The sequence below is a fragment of the Kwoniella shandongensis genome, chromosome 8 (assembly GCF_008629635.2).
Source record: "Kwoniella shandongensis chromosome 8, complete sequence".
In the NCBI taxonomy this organism is placed as follows: domain Eukaryota; kingdom Fungi; phylum Basidiomycota; class Tremellomycetes; order Tremellales; family Cryptococcaceae; genus Kwoniella; species Kwoniella shandongensis.
The window spans coordinates 124,810-141,967 of record NC_089294.1 but is presented as its reverse complement, the minus strand read 5'-3'; the positions used below and the strand labels follow the sequence as shown (position 1 = coordinate 141,967).

At 50.4% G+C, this 17,158-nt stretch overlaps 9 protein-coding genes across 9 annotated transcripts; 6 read left to right on the top strand and 3 right to left on the bottom strand.

Annotated features, from left to right (window-relative positions):
• Positions 1–389: 389 nt before the first annotated feature.
• CI109_104513 (uncharacterized protein) lies at positions 390–764 on the top strand (the record flags this gene model as incomplete). The annotated part of the gene is made up of 1 exon (XM_032008524.2): positions 390–764. The coding sequence occupies one exon, from the start codon at positions 390–392 to the stop codon at positions 762–764; it is 375 nt and encodes a 124-aa protein (XP_031857181.2).
• A 641-nt stretch (positions 765–1,405) lies between these two features.
• On the top strand, positions 1,406–1,723 carry CI109_104512 (uncharacterized protein; the record flags this gene model as incomplete). Its single annotated transcript, XM_032008523.1, has 1 exon — positions 1,406–1,723. One exon carries the CDS (start codon positions 1,406–1,408, stop codon positions 1,721–1,723), a length of 318 nt encoding a protein of 105 aa, XP_031857180.1.
• Positions 1,724–2,558: 835 nt separating this feature from the next.
• On the top strand, positions 2,559–2,990 carry CI109_104511 (uncharacterized protein; the record flags this gene model as incomplete). Its single annotated transcript, XM_032007907.1, has 1 exon — positions 2,559–2,990. One exon carries the CDS (start codon positions 2,559–2,561, stop codon positions 2,988–2,990), a length of 432 nt encoding a protein of 143 aa, XP_031857766.1.
• A 1,647-nt stretch (positions 2,991–4,637) lies between these two features.
• On the bottom strand, positions 4,638–6,575 carry CI109_104510 (uncharacterized protein; the record flags this gene model as incomplete). Its single annotated transcript, XM_032007908.1, has 7 exons — positions 4,638–4,847; positions 4,908–5,152; positions 5,236–5,413; positions 5,479–5,807; positions 5,882–6,146; positions 6,228–6,410; positions 6,528–6,575. 7 exons carry the CDS (start codon positions 6,573–6,575, stop codon positions 4,638–4,640), a joined length of 1,458 nt encoding a protein of 485 aa, XP_031857767.1.
• A 276-nt stretch (positions 6,576–6,851) lies between these two features.
• On the top strand, positions 6,852–8,024 carry CI109_104509 (uncharacterized protein; the record flags this gene model as incomplete). Its single annotated transcript, XM_032007909.1, has 5 exons — positions 6,852–6,881; positions 6,990–7,172; positions 7,269–7,318; positions 7,402–7,513; positions 7,596–8,024. The coding sequence occupies 5 exons, from the start codon at positions 6,852–6,854 to the stop codon at positions 8,022–8,024; spliced, it is 804 nt and encodes a 267-aa protein (XP_031857768.1).
• Positions 8,025–8,137: 113 nt separating this feature from the next.
• CI109_104508 (uncharacterized protein) lies at positions 8,138–9,365 on the bottom strand (the record flags this gene model as incomplete). Its single annotated transcript, XM_032007910.1, has 3 exons — positions 8,138–8,487; positions 8,563–9,172; positions 9,240–9,365. 3 exons carry the CDS (start codon positions 9,363–9,365, stop codon positions 8,138–8,140), a joined length of 1,086 nt encoding a protein of 361 aa, XP_031857769.1.
• Positions 9,366–9,907: 542 nt separating this feature from the next.
• Positions 9,908–11,469, top strand: CI109_104507 (uncharacterized protein; the record flags this gene model as incomplete). The annotated part of the gene is made up of 4 exons (XM_032007911.1): positions 9,908–9,956; positions 10,096–10,208; positions 10,392–10,574; positions 10,675–11,469. The coding sequence occupies 4 exons, from the start codon at positions 9,908–9,910 to the stop codon at positions 11,467–11,469; spliced, it is 1,140 nt and encodes a 379-aa protein (XP_031857770.1).
• A 665-nt stretch (positions 11,470–12,134) lies between these two features.
• Positions 12,135–13,807, top strand: CI109_104506 (uncharacterized protein; the record flags this gene model as incomplete). The annotated part of the gene is made up of 7 exons (XM_065967514.1): positions 12,135–12,225; positions 12,323–12,515; positions 12,655–12,743; positions 12,831–12,889; positions 12,986–13,081; positions 13,229–13,348; positions 13,499–13,807. 7 exons carry the CDS (start codon positions 12,135–12,137, stop codon positions 13,805–13,807), a joined length of 957 nt encoding a protein of 318 aa, XP_065823586.1.
• A 152-nt stretch (positions 13,808–13,959) lies between these two features.
• CI109_104505 (uncharacterized protein) lies at positions 13,960–16,893 on the bottom strand (the record flags this gene model as incomplete). The annotated part of the gene is made up of 10 exons (XM_065967513.1): positions 13,960–14,413; positions 14,480–14,546; positions 14,606–14,625; positions 14,776–14,804; positions 14,867–15,001; positions 15,068–15,189; positions 15,245–15,325; positions 15,400–15,971; positions 16,033–16,144; positions 16,212–16,893. The coding sequence occupies 10 exons, from the start codon at positions 16,891–16,893 to the stop codon at positions 13,960–13,962; spliced, it is 2,274 nt and encodes a 757-aa protein (XP_065823585.1).
• Positions 16,894–17,158: the final 265 nt, after the last annotated feature.

Below are 17,158 nucleotides of genomic sequence, written 5' to 3'. Positions count from 1 at the left end.
ATCGAATCCTTGACCATACGAAGGCTCGATGGCTTCTCCGCTGGGAGGTTGCCAAAGGATCGCTCTTGCTCCTCGTTTTAAGGCTGTGACGTAGTGGTGATGTAGTTTGTGCCGTGTCAAAAGTAGTGGAAACGCAATGACAGGTTTTTGTTTTTCCTTCCATCAAGCTCAAAAGGAAGGTTCATAGGCCAGTCGCCATGGTCAATGACGTATTGTGGAACGTACTGCAAGTCGCAGGGTATAAGAAGGTGAAAGAGTGGCGACAAATCGTATCTTCCCCCCCCCTCTCCCATCGCAACCACCCATAGCGAACAGCAATCGACACTACACACAGTCATACATACAAACAAATACTTGCCACACCACGTCCGATACTCCAGCACAGCATCATGTCATCCTCATCCAAACGCAAAGCCTCCACCAGTTCCACAGGACGGGGAGAAACATCGTCCACGGTATCCAAACGTGCCAAGAAGCGAGAACCCGTCTCTGTCACATCCACCTCCACTGTCGCTGAGACTTTCACTCCTACTGAGCTCAAAGATGAATGTTACACTGTGACACGTAGTATCACCGATCGTTGCCGGCCTCACCCCGACAGAGAAATGCTTGACGAGGCCGGCCTTTGGGAGCTGGTCAACAAGGTATACGGGCCACCAAATCCCTCGAAGCGATCACTAGAGATGGAGAATGAAGGGCATGATGATTGTGCCACCGCAGAGAACGTGGGCACGTCTGGTGAGTCGCGGCAATCGAAGCAATAGCTTCCTACCGACTCGTTGAAGACAAGGGAACCAGAAGTTCGGGTGAGAGCGAAGTAGTAGGAACGGGTAGGATAGGCGTAGATTGCGTTTGTACAGTATAGTCAGCGAGTTGCAACTAAGCGAAGTGACATCTTGGAACTGCACATGTTAAACTACGTCTGACCGCCTATACTCTTTCGGCTCGGACCATGGGCATGATGATTTCGTTACAAGTGATATTACAGTCTTCACTGCTTCGCATCGGGTGACTATAACCTGAGCCTGCCTAGGCCTAAGAACAGCAGAAAACGTTTAACGAAGCACGCTCCACTCGTTTCGTATCCCAGCCGTCTAGAAGGCTTCAGTTCTTCGACTGCATATTTTACTTTTCCTTCAAGAGGTCGAAGGACTCACCGTCTTCGAGATGGCTGCACTCTGACGTGCTTCATCCTCGGGGTAGCTTATCAAAGGATGAGTGAGAGTATCCCTACGACATATCAATCGTATACGGTATGTCGAAGGGTATACCAAGGGGGAACGATGGTTGACGATAACGTTGTCATTGTCCCTCTCTCTCTTATCACAGTTGTCTGTCCTAGGTGAACAAGCGAACACTCTGCTACACACACAACACACACTTATCTACACAAACTACTACCGAAATGTCTCTCGAATCCCAGACCACCGAGAAGTCTCCCGACAAGAGCAGCACACCGTTCACCGATTTCATGGCCGAGCGGTCAACATTGCAGAAAGAAATTGATGACAGTCAGAAGAGATATGACGACATTGTGAAGGAAAATGAGTTCATGGCCAACCGAAGGCTATCCATAGCGCAGAAACAGTCGCAGCTTTGGAGAGATCAATCCGGACTCGAGAGTGAGGGAACCAGTGTAAAGACTTGTACTTTACCAAGGGGAACCGCATCCTCTGCATGCAAGGCGTCTGCATCGGGTACTTCTCAGCCGTCGATGAAGTAGATACGTAGCAACGTACCTGCAGAAGCAATGATTTCTGGTTATGGGATGGGCGTGGCAATCTGATGACTTGATCAGAGAGGAGGGTGGTTTTCATGGAAGTGTAGTGCCTTTGGAATGTACATGCAAACGCCCTGTGTAGCTTGTGACTAACTCGGCGTGACAATCGTCCAGTGGCAGGAGGATACTTGGTCACCAGCAATTTCATATAGGTCACGCTCAGGAGTTTGACACCTTCGCGATACCTGTACCGTTCTTAAGACTTAAGAGTCGTCAATGAGAGGCCTAACGGGCCAGGCTCGAAGGGCCAAGGAAAGCTCCTCTGAAGCACAAAGCGATCGCATTACTGTACTGTATGCTGCTTGCAACCTCACGAAGGCTCCTGTGCCCTTCGTATGTTCTTCCCCGTATCCCTTCGACGGTCTTCGCATCCTCAAGAGGGATGTGCTGTAACATTGTCTGAATCTCGGGGCCATTCCATAAAGGAAGAAGTACGAGGGAAGGGTGGCTGAACAAGCACAGTTTAACGTTTTGTGTCCCCACTCCAAATGGTGAAGTATAAGAAGGTGGCAGGGTGGCGACGAATCGTACTCTTTCCTCCATTTTCATCACAATCATCCATCCTCTAGCGAACAGCAAGCACACAGTACTCACATTCCACACACACACACACACACACACACACACACACACACACACACACACACACACACACACACACACACACACACACACACACACACACACACACACACACACACACACACACACACACACACACACACACACACACACACACACACACACACACACAGTCAGCACACTACCTCTGATCATCATGTCTACCGAGCGCACACCCACAGCCAGTCTTACAGGTGCTTTAGACGACACGTCGTCGACAGGTGCAAAGACAAACTCTGACACTTTCACCGAGCTTGACGACGATAAATCCAATTCATCCAATACGCACACAACAACCATGATCGACACTGCCTCTGACAACCTCTCCACCAGCCCCAGCATCGGCCAGTCTCACGACCAATCGCTCACAAACGGGAGGCCGTCCAGGGAAACGCTCTTAGAACTCCTGATGAATGCGCATGAACCACGTTGGAAAGTCACTTGTGAGCGGCCAGGTTACTTCACAGTAATCACTCCAAAGAAAGGGCCTGCTGAGAGGAACGTGACGACTGCTCCAGAGACTGCTCGAGACTCTGCCCCTGGCACTGCTTCGAACACGCAAACGTCGACCAACGCTTCACGCGAATGAGCAGCAGGGAGGTTGTGAATAGCTTGTGAGTCGGATATCAGGATCAGATAATGACCTGTCATGGTAGAAGGTCTGGTAGAATTGAATGTACAAAGTGATTGTAGTCGAGAGGAGGACTGGTGAATGGTGATATGAGTAGTGTGTCAAGCTCGCGAAGGTAGCAAGCTTGACACGACATCTTCCGAAACGAGGAGGTAGGTAGCGTAGAGAGATGCATGTACTGTAACTTATTATACACTGCCGTTCTGAACTGGTCGAGTTCGCAAACGCCTTTCCGCTCTGAAGCCAAAGATTCGCATCTGATAGCACGTTCTTCGTGGAGTCCTTTCCTTCGGTACGATCTACAGTCTTCATGCCCAAGTAGCAGACTGTCTCTGCGGGATACAAAGCTATGGTCCTTGATACGGCAGCAGGCAGTGAAGCCCTGGGCTGATATGTCGTCCCCCCGACTCTCCCGTCTCTGATCCTTTCCTTAGTTGGGGAGTATCTGGTCTATGCCGTTTTGACAAGAAGGGGACCGGTGTGGTGTGAGAAGCGCGACGATGCTCTCGTCTTCCCGTTCATAGGCGACTCCCTGAAAGGATGGGGTGTAACTCGTCACAGATTGCAATGCATAATGAACGGGAAGACTGCCTCCAATACTCGTTCGTCATATGACGTACCGTACAATACATGAACATCAACATTTGGATGCAGGGTATGAAACGTCGCGGATACACTGTAACGCATCTCGCCTTCTCCTCAGCCAAACGAAGGATCATCGTCTTCCACCCTTCTGTTGGGGGACGATATCCCATGGACGCAGGAGAAATATGAAAGGTAGAGGATCTGCTGTAACACTCTTCAGCCTTCCCTCACAATACCTTCTGCAGGAAGACCCACAGGTCACTCTTCCCGGCTACCTGGGTATGACAGACGGCGAAATCACTATGCTAATATGGTACAAGTAATGCATAAAAAGGTGACGAAGTGGCGAAATGTACAGGATCTTCAGTTTCTCGTTTCCCTTTCAACACAATCAACTTGCTCCAAAGCACACAGACACAGACACACACACTCTATCTACATACCTAGAACCACACTCACAGACACTCGTATTCATACATACATTAACAGACACTCAGAACAATGTCGTCAGACCAGAGCGAGCAGCTTTTCGCTACTTCACGAGCGAAGGCCGCGCGGTCGAAAAAAGCGCTTGAGGCGGGAATTAACGGCCCCACGGATTCATTGTCCTATCTTGGAATTTGGAGACAGCATTTGGACGATCAGAACCATCTCACAGAGGAGATAGCCAAGGAAGCAAACAGTGAGAAGGCAGCCAGTGGGAGCGAGAGTGCATATGTGGCTTCTCACCAATCCACATCGGGTACCTCTCAGGGGTCGAAGAAGTAGCTTCTTACATCATGTCCAGGCGCAGGCGAGCGAAGTGAGGGGGGAGGACTTGTTTCTGCGCGGAGCGCGTTTGAGATTCTGAACATGCGGTAGTTGACTGTTTGTATATAGGTAGATATGGCCATGCAGGTCTCTGTATGAGTCGCCACGCTAGTCTTGACTGTTGTTCGCACGAGTGGCATCACACGAACATATGAGCATCGTTTGCTGTCGCTCATAACGTCTATCAGGTATCATCCCCTGTTGCGGCGGCTATTGCGCATCAACCTCCATGCCCTCCTGCCCATCTTCACCAATCTGCAACTCTTCCTTCCTCAATCGCAGCAGCTCACTTGCTGTCCATCCCTTCTTCACCAGACCGTTCGCAATATGCGGTCCGAAGGCTTCTGTTACTTCGTCAAGGTTGAGTTGAGGGGCGGGAACGTTCTCTGGTTTCGGTGTGATAAGAGGACCAAGTGCTTTCTGCGGAGGCCATCAGTTCTGACCTTTGGAGACGAATGACAGGGATAAGGGATCACGCACAATTGTCGCTCTGACCAAGGGATTCTTTCTCCTTCCTGCATCGGTATACAGTCTTCCAGCCAGATCGTCTATCCTGCTAACTCCCTCGCCTGCTTTACCCCACACACCAGATTTGACAGCTTGCGTACCGAGTGCGGCGAGACCGAGGACAGCACCTTCGTATCGCCCTGCTGGGGGATTTGCAGCACCGAGAGGCGAAGAGAATGGAGGGGACTGAAGTGCTTTGGTAAGGGTAGAGACCAGACCTGTATAGAATGAGAACATCAGTATCTCCGCCTGGTCTGTTATGTAGATCTTGTGTGCAACCTGACTGGGAAGGGCTACTTACGAGGTATAAGACCGGGGTACGATCTGCCGTAATTCTCCGCGATCTTGCCCAGCACTTCCGCTGCCCGTTGTCGGATATCATACGGTGATGGCTGGCTGCTAGATGAGCTGGAAGGGGGATGCGGTCCAAGTGGGACTGTCAAGATGATCGACAATAAAGGCGGCAGGAGTTGATGCATCTACGCGTAGGCCACGTTGTCAGCTACAGTCCTTCCGATCCGGAGATGAGGATCAGTCAGCTCACATATGGTTCCACAAACAGACCTTCGTTCTCCAGAACCGCCTCTACTGCATCAACCAGATACCCGATAGTTCCCGTCGGCGCCATGAGACATTTTTGTATACTCTCGCTTAACCACTTGATCACGTAGATCAGAATACCAGCAACAGCCACGTCGGTCCGCAGCGAGACAAGCGCAGCGAGCCGATGTCGTTCTGGTTCTGTCTCGGGAGAGGACGGTGTTGGTGGGACGAGAGCGGTCGTGAGTCTGGTGAAGTACAATTGGAGTTCTTGTGGTAGTTGAGCACGAGCCTGCGGTCGAAGTGTAGTTGACGCAGGTTGTGAGCGGGATGCTACAAGAGTAATCAGCATATGAGGATATATCGCATGTCAGATTATGATTCGCCTGACTGGAAAGATCACTCACGACCAGCTCGAGATGCACCTGGTGCCGGATTTTCCGGTATAGCAGGCTGGACACCTTCCACCGCCAGCCAATGTGCTTTCCACTTGACACCTGCTGAACTCGCAATTCCCGCTGGAAGAGGTTGTTTGAGATAGGTAGCGAAATCGATCTCGTCGTCTGGTGTATGATAGACTTGTTGAGGATGATGTGATGAGGAGGAAGTTGATGGGATAGTGACGGGTTGGAAGGATGGGATAGGTAGCGGTCTAGGTGGGACAAGTACAGGCTGCAGACGATTGATTTACGTCAGCATGTCGAGCAGCATCAAGCCAACGAGATGTAGTAGAGTATGAGGCTTAGGACTGACCTCAACGTTTAATGCTTCCATGGCATATTCCACATCCTCTGGAAGTAATGTCGCCCTCTTCCCGTGTATCATGAACTTTTTGGCTTCTTGCAATATTAGGTGAAGTCGATATTCAACATCTCCAGCGAGAAGGTCAGCCGCTCCGGGACCAAGCGGATCAATAGGAAGGGAATGGGCGACTTCCTATTATAAGATGGTAGTTAGCATATCGTTATCGCAACAGTCCAGCATCGATGTTGGTCGGATGAGATGATGACGAGTGGATTGGGTGAACTAAGGGTGGAGGAAAGCAACACGAACAGTGACAGAGTCCGCAGGGTATATACCCATCATCTGAGGAGCGGGCATCGTAAATCTCGCAGAAGCGTATCGTATGTCTGTGGAGGGTGTAAGTAGCGAGACTAAGGATATAGAGAGGATGCGTGATCTAGACAGAATAAGTGAAATGTGAGGAAGGATGATAGCGTTGAAAGCGAAAACAAAGTGAAAGATCGCTCGCTCGTTCCTCGTTCTCGCTTTATCGCTCGGAACGGGATAAACGCCGGTCAGTCCACATCACACCGTTCACTTCTGTACATCACCACCCTTTGCATCTCAACTCATATCCACAAATAATAGTCCAAGATGCCTCCATGGAATGGTCCCAGGGCAAAGGTACGTGCCCCTTAAGTCACCGCTCATGCATGAGATACCAGCTGATCGATTACCTACGCTTGCTCCCCTCACCTATGACGTGCGTCACACCCTTTGTCCGATATCCAGGTCCAAATCCGTCTATCTATCCAACGTCTTCGTACCCTACAAGAGAAGAAGCTAGCGCTTGCTAAAGCCGCCCGGAGAGATATCGCAGATCTCGTCACGAAAGGAAGAGTGGAGACTGCGCGATTGAGAGTAGAGGGCTTGATACAGGATGATATCTATGTGGAGTTGTTAGAGCTGTTAGAAGTAAGTGGTAGCCCCGCCGCTGAGCACACAATCTGAGGGGCTCGTCTGAAGATAGTGCATGTCCTACTGAGGTTGAATACTAATACTTGTTCTCAGCTGTACGCCGAGAAACTGCAAGCGCGATTCAACCTCCTCGATGCGTCGGCGTAAGTCTCAGCTGCGAGATACTCAGTCGACTAAACATCGTGGACCAGGAACGTAAGCTGATGCTCGGACTATCACTTTGCAGTGGCACAGAGCCTGAACCTTCTATCTCCGATGCGGTCTGTGCGATCGTGTATGCTGCGCCGAGGACGGAGCTGAAAGAGCTACAACAGTTGCGTGAGATCTTGATGCACAAGGTGGGTTCGCACTTGTCATGACGCCATCCGAAGGCGAATACAAGGCGTTCTTTCTTGTCACTGACACTCTTTGATTTCACAGTACGGTCGGAACTTCTCCCTTGCACTTCTCACTACAGACCCACCACCCGAGTCCGTCCCACCCCGTATCGTCTCCAAACTCTCGCTCTACACACCCACGAAAGACCTGGTCGACGCTTACCTCGGCGAGATCGCCAGAGGATACGGAGTGAAATGGAGTCCTGAGCCAACCACAAGTGCTGATGAGGGTAAAGAAGATGAAGGAGAGCTGGAACCTCTGAAGAAGGACGACGATGTAGACGGGTCAGGTGGTGAGGATGGAGGTAACAAGGAAGCTGCCGGAAAGAAAGATGCAGACGAGGGGAAAGCGAAGAAGGAACTGCCGGTCAAGGCTGCCACCGCACCTGCGCCCCCGCCAGCAGAGGAGAAGAAGTTGACAGCGGAAGAGGAATTGGCTCAGCGATTCGAAAGGTTAAAGAACTTGAGATAGCAGTCGGGAGGCAGGAAAGTTGTACAAATCAATGCATGGTAATGCCAAGTCGTTCGTCTACGATGTAATATGGGCTTTGCAAAGCGTCGATTTTAAGTCCTACTTGCACCCTGTCAAGACACAGGTGTCTCGTCCTGTTGCTTCCCTTCAACCGTCTTCTGGCCATTCTCCTCTGGTATCTCTTCTCGCTCGACCTCCTTCCCCTCTTCCCAAACGATGATCCTCTTCCCTCCCACTCTCCTCACGGCTTTCCTCCAGAACTCCTTCCCAACAATCCCACCTTCTCCACCTGGCGTTAGGACAACTCCGTTCGAGCTTGTATATACTGGAATACCCGCTTTCACCAACTTGGGAAGATCCAGGTGGATATACAGTGTGGATGTGGGTCGAGGTGTGATTGGACCAGTGAATGAAGGAGCAAGATGGATATGTTGTCGAGTCATACGTGATAGTCCTTCATTTTCTGCGAGTTTTCGGACAGCTTGCATCAGCGCTGTGACACTTCCGCTGAATATCATAAGATGCAGCGTCGACTTACTAAGAACGTCCCATAACTCCCATCTGGTCCCGTGGACTAACTCTCCTGCTCGCCGTCTGCCCTCTTCATCATCTTTGACGGGCTCCAAGTGTGCCGTCGACTCGAGCTTGATCGAATGACCTTGCGTCGCTCTGATGAAATATTCGCCTCGAGGTCCATCTGGCGCTGTAGGAGTCGAGTCATCGTCCGTTGGCCTAGGTAAGGATTGCAAAGGCAGTTCGGGCGGTTCTTCGGGTGATGTAGCCGGGGGAGGTGTTGGATCCAAGGAAGATTTGGAGAGTTCGTTTCGTATATCGTCGATGGTTGCGGCGTCGGGAGCTGACTTTCCCCCTCCTACTGCTGGGCCACCTTGAGATATGGGAGCAACAGCTCCCGCTTCTGTCGCAGCAGACGTGGACAGCGATCCCGCAGCTTCAATCCCGACTGCAGCTGCAGGTCTCCCCTTCTTCCCCTGTCCTTGTCCTTTGCCCTTCCCTTGTCCACCCTTCTTCTTAGGTCTAGGCGGAATAGGGTCGTATCCGTAAAAGAGCTCAAATCGCTGCTTGGCATTCTCCGCAACTAATCTCAAGACCACATCAAGATCGACTTCGCGCATCTTTGGACGAGCGAGCTACCATCAGAATTCACATGTCAGTATGAGGTGGACATGTTACACGTCCAGAGATGAGGGGACGTACCACATCAGCTAGTTTGATATAGCCATCCGAACGGATGTGGAGCGATTCTTTCTCAGCTCCGTGTCGAAGTATGTAGGCCAAAGCCTTGGAAGCCTTGACATCTGGTGTCTCTGGTGGGCGAGGCATAGCTTGTATCGGATTGTCGTTGAATGATGGGTATGGTATATCTGTTGGAACATGACTGACATGAAACGGGTCAAGGCATAAGTTGAGATATCGGGAATTTGGGAAACCCTTACGTAAGCTAGAAATCTCGGCAAAATGTCTCTGAGATATGCTGCGATGAGGACAAGCCAGATGATACTGGTCCTCTATGTGCAAAGGCAGTAGAGTAGAAAGAACGCCGAACGGATCGACTGCATGGTGACCTCCCTCACGTGAAGGGCCAGCTTTGTTTTGTGTACTCAAGTAAGGTGTAACTGCATTGGATTATCGCTTGCCAAGAGGAGCTGACTTTTCGTCTAATGGACGACGGTGCCTGACAGCCCAAGATGCGAGATGCGATTGTGAGTCAGAAAGCCGGTCTTGACCGATCGTAGCAGACGTCGTCCGCCTTATGAACGCTCAAGATATTCCCACTTCCCTTCTCCAACACCGTTAGCTCAAATAGCAACACAAGGTAGTGAATCACTCTACTTCTCTTCATTCTCAAGGAACCAGGTTCAAAGATGCCTTCGCCAAGATCAAAATACGATGCGGTGGTAGTGGGATGTGGAGGTGAGTTCTTCTTGTGCCAGCTTGTTAATAGGGGCGGACTGTGTCTGGTGTCTTGTCCTCCTCCATATTCCCTTTGACAAGATACGTGAGCCGTCAAGAGGGGCTGAGCTGACTTGACCTTGTCCGTGACATAACGTAGTCCTGGGTCTTTCGATCGCCAATGAGCTCACGAGAAAGGGGTTGAAGGTAGCAGTGGTTGGAAGGGAGTTACCGGAAGATGTACAGAGTACGGGGTTCGCGAGTCCTTGGGCGGTGAGTGTCGTTCTTCACTAGACCTCAAACTGTCATGTGTGATCTGTCAACCTCTCGCCCTGTGCTTTTCAATCCCTCTTCCAACCGTTCACGTAGATTCCGTCACATCATTTTATCCCGAGGAGGAACGACGTAGGCTTTCCAGCCAGAATGACAGCTGACATGAACCGGGACATTTCACAGGGAGCAAACTGGCACTCCTTCGCAGTCAATGAGGCTGAGCGACGTCGAGATGGATACACACATGATCAGTTTGCTCGATTGGCCAAAGAGATTCCTCACTTGTGCGAGAGACGACCGTATTTCTACTATTGGAGTGAGGAAGGGAACTGGCAAGAGCCATGGTACAAGGACCTCGTCTTCGGTGTGAGTGCGACCATCTCATACTTGTAACCTGGATTGATGAACAATATATGCTTCTATATAACTGGCAGGAGGTAAAAGCTGACCTGTCTGTCTTTCGCAGTACCGACTTCTCTCTCCTTCTGAAGTTCCCGCTCCGTTCAAATTCGGCGTAACGTACGAATCGTACACGCTCAACACCCCTTTGTATCTCCAACATCTCGCCAAAACCCTTCGCGACTCCAGTGTTCCCATCATCCGTCATCGTCTCTCTTCTCTCGACGAAGCCTACTCACTTCCGCAAATCGGTCACGTCAATCTCGTGATCAACGCTACCGGTCTCGGCGCACGTACCCTCCTCGGCGTTGAAGACCCCTTAGTCTTCCCCGCAAAGGGGCAGACGGTACTCGTTCGAGCACCTGACGTGAAAGAGTGTTATAGTCACGTTGACAAGTTAGCTCGACCTGGTCAGAGCTCTTATATCATCCCTCGACCTGGACCCGAAGCGCATGTCATCCTAGGTGGATGTTTCTTACCCAACGATTGGTCGACGGGTCCCGTACCAGAAGTCGCCACTATGATCTTACAAGAAGCTCATAAGTTGTGTCCTAAGCTAGATGGGAAAGGTGGGAAAGGATCTTGGAAAGATATAGAGATCGTATCGCACAACGTCGGTCTCAGACCGGTAAGAGAAGGCGGTCTGAGATGCGAAGTCGAAGAGAGATGGACGGGACGAGATCGTAAAGACCTCTTACCGAAGGGCGGGAAGGTGATTGACGGAAGGAAAGTGGCAGTGGTTCATGCGTATGGAATAGGACCAGCTGGATATCAGTCCAGTCTGGGTGTGGCGAAGGAGGTCGGAGGATTGGTGGATGGATGGTTGAAGAAGAATGGACAGGGCAAGAGGGCGAAGCTCTGAAGATTAAGAACAAGGAGACGTGGTCGGAATCACCTCATGTGTGTGAGCGGAATTGTATAGAATTTAGATGGTGAGAATGATCTATGTCTGGCGTTCTCGGGAATCTGCGATTGTGATGTAGGTATCACTGCAGCTTCAGTTTCGTTTATGACATCTTGCCGAATCTTTCTCTCTTATATTCTCAACTGACTGTGGCCTGTCCAATGCGAGCATGTCCTCCGGTTTGCACATACGAAATGCACACGATAGAGAAATCCGTCAACGCCCACGGGTTAATCTCGAAGGATGGAACCTTGACACAGTATCGCGAAAATCAGTCTCGTCGTTCTGTTGTATGCTTGAAAGGATGTCTGACACAATGTGTGTTCCCTTGGTGAACCCCTTGTTAATATTGTGCTCCTTTGCACCTCGTCCAGCTAAGCCATGTTGTGCTGGCGAGTGTGATGGATATAACGAGGAGAGCACAAGATTGCTAGGCGTCGTTTTCCAGTAGGTTAGGATCTCAGATCCCGTACCGATAATAAACTAAAGTGGCTGCAATCTCTCCACCACTAATCTGCAAGGTCGTGATATTGTGTTTTTCCGGACCCAGGAGGTTCTGACATTAGACCAGTTGTTACCAATTGTAAGATCAGAGGGTCAAAACAAGCACAGAAAACGTCAAGATGGACACAAAAGCCAATGTGAGCCAAGTTACGATCTCATCCCAACTATCCGCCTCCACGTCAAGAGGAAGACAGAGATTCTGGCGATTCTGTGAGCCCAGCTTTCTCCCTGTTTATCCACACATTCCTCTCTCGCACCGGCACCAGCACCTAACCTACTCGTACTGACCCACCTCCCCTACTTACAGTCTACAGCTCGTATATCCTCCTTCCGATCCTGGCAGCCTTCACATGGTGTCTCGGTCTTCTCCTCCTTGTGATATTATGGGTCAGAGCTGGTAGTCCGCGATATACACCGACGACGGCGGACGTACCTTTCATCTCAGATCTGGGAGCTGCGTTCGAAGGGTTTTTCTTGACCATATGTTGCTTGGTAATCATGTGAGTTTGGACTTTCAACCAGGTACACCGTCAACACAGGTGTTGTGCGAGATAATATCTGCCACCCGCCACATCGTTCCACCGCCGTGTAAAGGTGTCATGAAGGAGAACAAGCTGATGAGTGAACTTCGACGGGTAGATTCTACTTCTCATCAGTGTGCGTTATTAGGTGGCTTCGCCAACGAGGCAGATTACCAGAACATACGAATCGGAAAGAACAAGTGTTCAGTGAGTGTCCACTTTACTGACACATCGACCGGATCCCAGCTTTGCAACTTAAGAGCGATCGATTGATTGTCTTGTTCGACTCTACAGGCTGGCTGGCTATTGTCTTCTGTTTCATTGGTTGTGCAGGTCTGTTCACTCTAGCGAAGGTATGTCATACCTATCCATTAAGGTCGAGCAGTCCTCCAACATCGAGCAAGTGCTGACCTCTTGTGCTGCGCTGTTGCCGTCGTCCATCCTCTCAGTGGAACGATCGAGAATATCCAAAACCACACTGGATAGGAACTATGGTGTTCATCCTTGGGACTGCGTTTTCAGCAGGGTTCCAAACACTGGAAGTGGTGAGTCCCATTTGCCATACTCCCCAAACCCTCTTTCCCTCCGCATAGCCATCTCCACGTATGTCTTGTATGCTTGAGAACAACATGTACACAAGAGACGAACTCGGGCGATGAAGCTGATGGTGCTGATATTCTCATCCCGAACAGTGGTGTATGAAGAAAGAACATCCGGATAGACAACATCTCCAACGTAATTCGTATCTTAAATTGGCATGTGTATTGGCGGACATCATCATCGCCATAGCCTTCGGAGCGCTTTACGCTTATGTGAGTTGTCCCCGTGACAGCAATTGCCTCGTTCATTGGCTGACTTCACGCTCCCCTCCACTACCCATTACGTTTTCCCTTCCTCATCCACTACCAAATACCAAACGATAACACCCCACTACCACCGCTACCTCGCGCACATACCCGCAGTGCGGCGGCGGTACCGGTCCCACCGCCACCCACACTTATGAGCAATGCGACGAGATGACATCCAACGCATCATATCTCGAATGGACAATAGCTTTCGGTCTTAATCTCTATTTCTTGACATTGGCATTGGATCTGTACCCCAGTTGGAAGAAATCGCCCAGATACGCCGCGAAATTAGAAGAGTGGGAGAGGATGAACAACACTTCTGCTTCAACATCGACGAAAAAGCCGATGGTTGGAGAAGTTGGAGAAGGGGAGGTAGTGGTAGAACCTAAGCTTAGAGCTGGGAGATTTGCCGAGGCTGTCTAAGCGGAATAGATATTGTGCTGCTCATATCTTCACGCGTCCACCAGCGTCGAGTGCTTATCATCACACTAGACGGTCATGATGTATCTTGCTGTATACCCTCAAGCAGAATGCATGCCATACAATCCGGATATTGTTACAACTGACATTGTCCCTTACGTCGACTTCACCTCCCTCATAGCGATCGCTTCCTTCTCTTCAAGACTCAATTCCGTACTTTCCCTAGTATCCATCGATAATCTCTCTGGTCCTCCTCCTCCACCTCCAACCTCGGGCGTCGCAACAGTCCTCGCTCTATCTCTTCCCTTTTCCCCTTCACCTCGTTTCCCATCACCATCAAATCCCATATGATCCGTTACATCTCCAAATGTCACTGTCGCTCTTCTCCCTTCACCCGCTGTGTACTTGGCTCCTTTCTTCGGCGACTCAGTTTTGTGTAATGGTATATCGGTCGCGGGTGCCGAATTGTTATTTGAGAGAAGCACGGTGTTGTCCTGTGTGCGAGGAACGCCAATGGCCAAGGGAACGCTAAGAGCCTCACGAAGCTTTTTGGACACCTCGACATTCTTCTTGGTCCTCACTGATCCTTGCCAGATTAAAACAGCAGCTCTGCGCGAAGGAAGGATTAGTAAACAATAACCCTTCGAGAAAGTTCAATAAAGGGTCGACACTCACCCAATACCGCACAAGAACGAGAGGGGAATGAGACAACCTGTAGTCCAAGCGGGTCGTTCGTGCCAGTCTGGTAATGTATTCCGTTAGTTACGGCCGAAAGAGATTCTTTGACCAAGAACCACTCACCCATGCCCCACATACAACCGCTTTAAAAGGTCGGGATCAAAATGCGTTAGCTGGGTATTCTGTAATTTGAGCAGACTGAGAAAGGAAGCTCACCAAAGGATACTGTAGGAACAGAACAAGAGACAGAAGTCAGTTATAAAACTTGGCAAACAGGCAAAAAGAGTACGCACCATTGGAAGAAAGAGTTCAAATCCATCAACTGCACGAATAGCGAAGTAGTGTCAGTTCACCTGCCTATAAGAACAAGCGCGCTTCACTCACGATAGTATTCCACAAAGCCCACTTCATCGGGAATGCCCGATGGGTTGCATTCGCATGAGGTCTATACCACGTCTGCGATTGCGCAAACTTTTCTTGCTGATGAGTCAAGCGAGCTTGTTCCTCGTCGGTCAACACCTATACGGGACAAGCGAGCGTGATAAGCAATGGTCTCTTACGATTAGCAGGGGGCAGAACACATACATGAACGTAATCCTTGATAAGAGCTGGATCGGGCAGATCGTTCTCATCTTCGATCGGCGGCAGACCTCTCTGTTTTCTTCGCCTTACTGACCTAGATTTGAGCGTCCAGATCACCGACATACCTGGAGGAGCAGTGTCAATAGCTGCTATTCCATCTCCGTACAGAACTGTGCTCACGATAAGTGTCCAGCGCTCGCCACGGGATAAGTCCCACACCCGTTACAGTAAATAGCCCATTTTCGACTTGACTTGAGATTTCTGCGAACGACAGCCAAACGAATATCAGTTCCCGTACCAGACTCCTGGGATGTCTTTCGTACGAAAGCACTCACCGACCCAGACATCCTGTCTGTATTTGCTGCTGGTAGGTATCCAGCCCAACAAGAAAAGGACGATCGCAGCACCCCAGAAGGCGACTAGAAATCCATAAACAGCAGTGATGAAACCCATCGGTGTCTTGACGAAAGTCCACAATCCTTGCAAAGCCCTCTTGACTTTCGCTTTCCTGTTCTGTCTCAACATATGTTTGACATGTCGGTCAAGCTCATGATCCTCTTTGATATCGGCGATATCGTCCTCCATCTCTTGCTCCTCGATTTGCGCAGCTGATCCAAGTGGCGGGATCGGACTGTCATACGAAGAAGGCTCTTGAGTTCGTCCCTTCTTGGTGTCGTCGTAAGATACAGGCTCTTCGGGAATAGGAATAGGTTGAGTACGTCCCCAGCTGGAAGAAGGTGGTGGCTCGATCATCGCAGTGGAAGGGACACCGGATACAGGAGACGGTTCCCGACCCGACATGAAGTCGGGAAGATAGCGCGAAATTGTTCCTGCTCGTGAACGAGTGGTAGCGGATCTACGTCGGCTCGAAGGTGGGTTGTCCATATCATCCCTGGCAGATTTTGGACTAACGGGATTTGCAAGGGGGTTCAGCGAGTATACTTTGATATGGTTGGCGATGCACTCACATCAGACTCTCCTCGCTCAGTGTCTCGGGAAGCTGGACCTCGGGTCTTCGAGACCAGAGTTGTGGAAAGTGGGGGATAAGAACGGAGTTCGTCATGTTCTGTAGATGGTTCACTAGCAGGAAAAGGCATCAGATGTTAGCAGAGCTTAATTGAATAGATGCAGATTCTCGTGTACGCACCCGTTGAAACATGCGGGTCGATGCAGTCCAGTACTCCCACCATGTCATCCTGCAACTCTGCATTGCCCTGTTTATTTCGCTCCGGCAAATCGAACTGTACCGGTGTTCCCGCTCTCTCCGACACACTGTCGACTGTACCGCTTCTGCGTCTTCTCGATGTGGATGCTGTCCTGACTCTCCCCAGATCGCCTCCCTCCTCAATGTCGGAGATACGACGGGTGGTCCCTCCCGTCAATGGTCGTCCTTCTTCTACCGTGTCAAATTTTGGTCGATTGGCGGAACGTAAAGATACGCTGACGGTGTGCGCTCTCCTTCGACCTTGTTGGACCGGCGGAGAAGGGTGGCTAACTTGCAAATCACCAAGTGCGGAAGCTGTCACTGGAGGAAGAATGGTGGTTCTCCTTCGACGTTGACGTTGAGCTGTGTCAACTATCGGTGATGCAGGATCGGCGGGTTGATCGTCCTGCAAGGTAGCCGCTGCGCCAGGACTGGAAGCGGATCCGATGGGCGGAGCAAGCTTCGGAGCACCACTTGCGGGCGAATCATTGCGAGTTCCAAGATTTTCCGGTGATTCACATCTTGAGGAGGAAGGAGCGGCAGGGACATGGGTCGGTAAGATGGGCGAACCGCTATCTTCTGATTGTTGTGTGCGGAGGCCAGGCATTCGGAGACGAGAAGTCATCGGTTAGGTAGGGAGATTATATACAAGGTCGAGATTATCGTGTGTTTGCTCTCATACCATTATCGATTCCAGAGAGTCTGATGGTAACAGAATAGTAGACAAGTGATTGATGTTTTCAAGAGATGCGTCGACTGTCTGAGGAATGCTAGAGGATAACGTCAAACATGTTGTTATGATAAAAGAGAGAGAGAGAGAGAGCGGTGAGATGAGAGTCTCAGGGTCCAGCCAGCCTTGGTGAATAACACCGAGCTCAGGGATCAACATC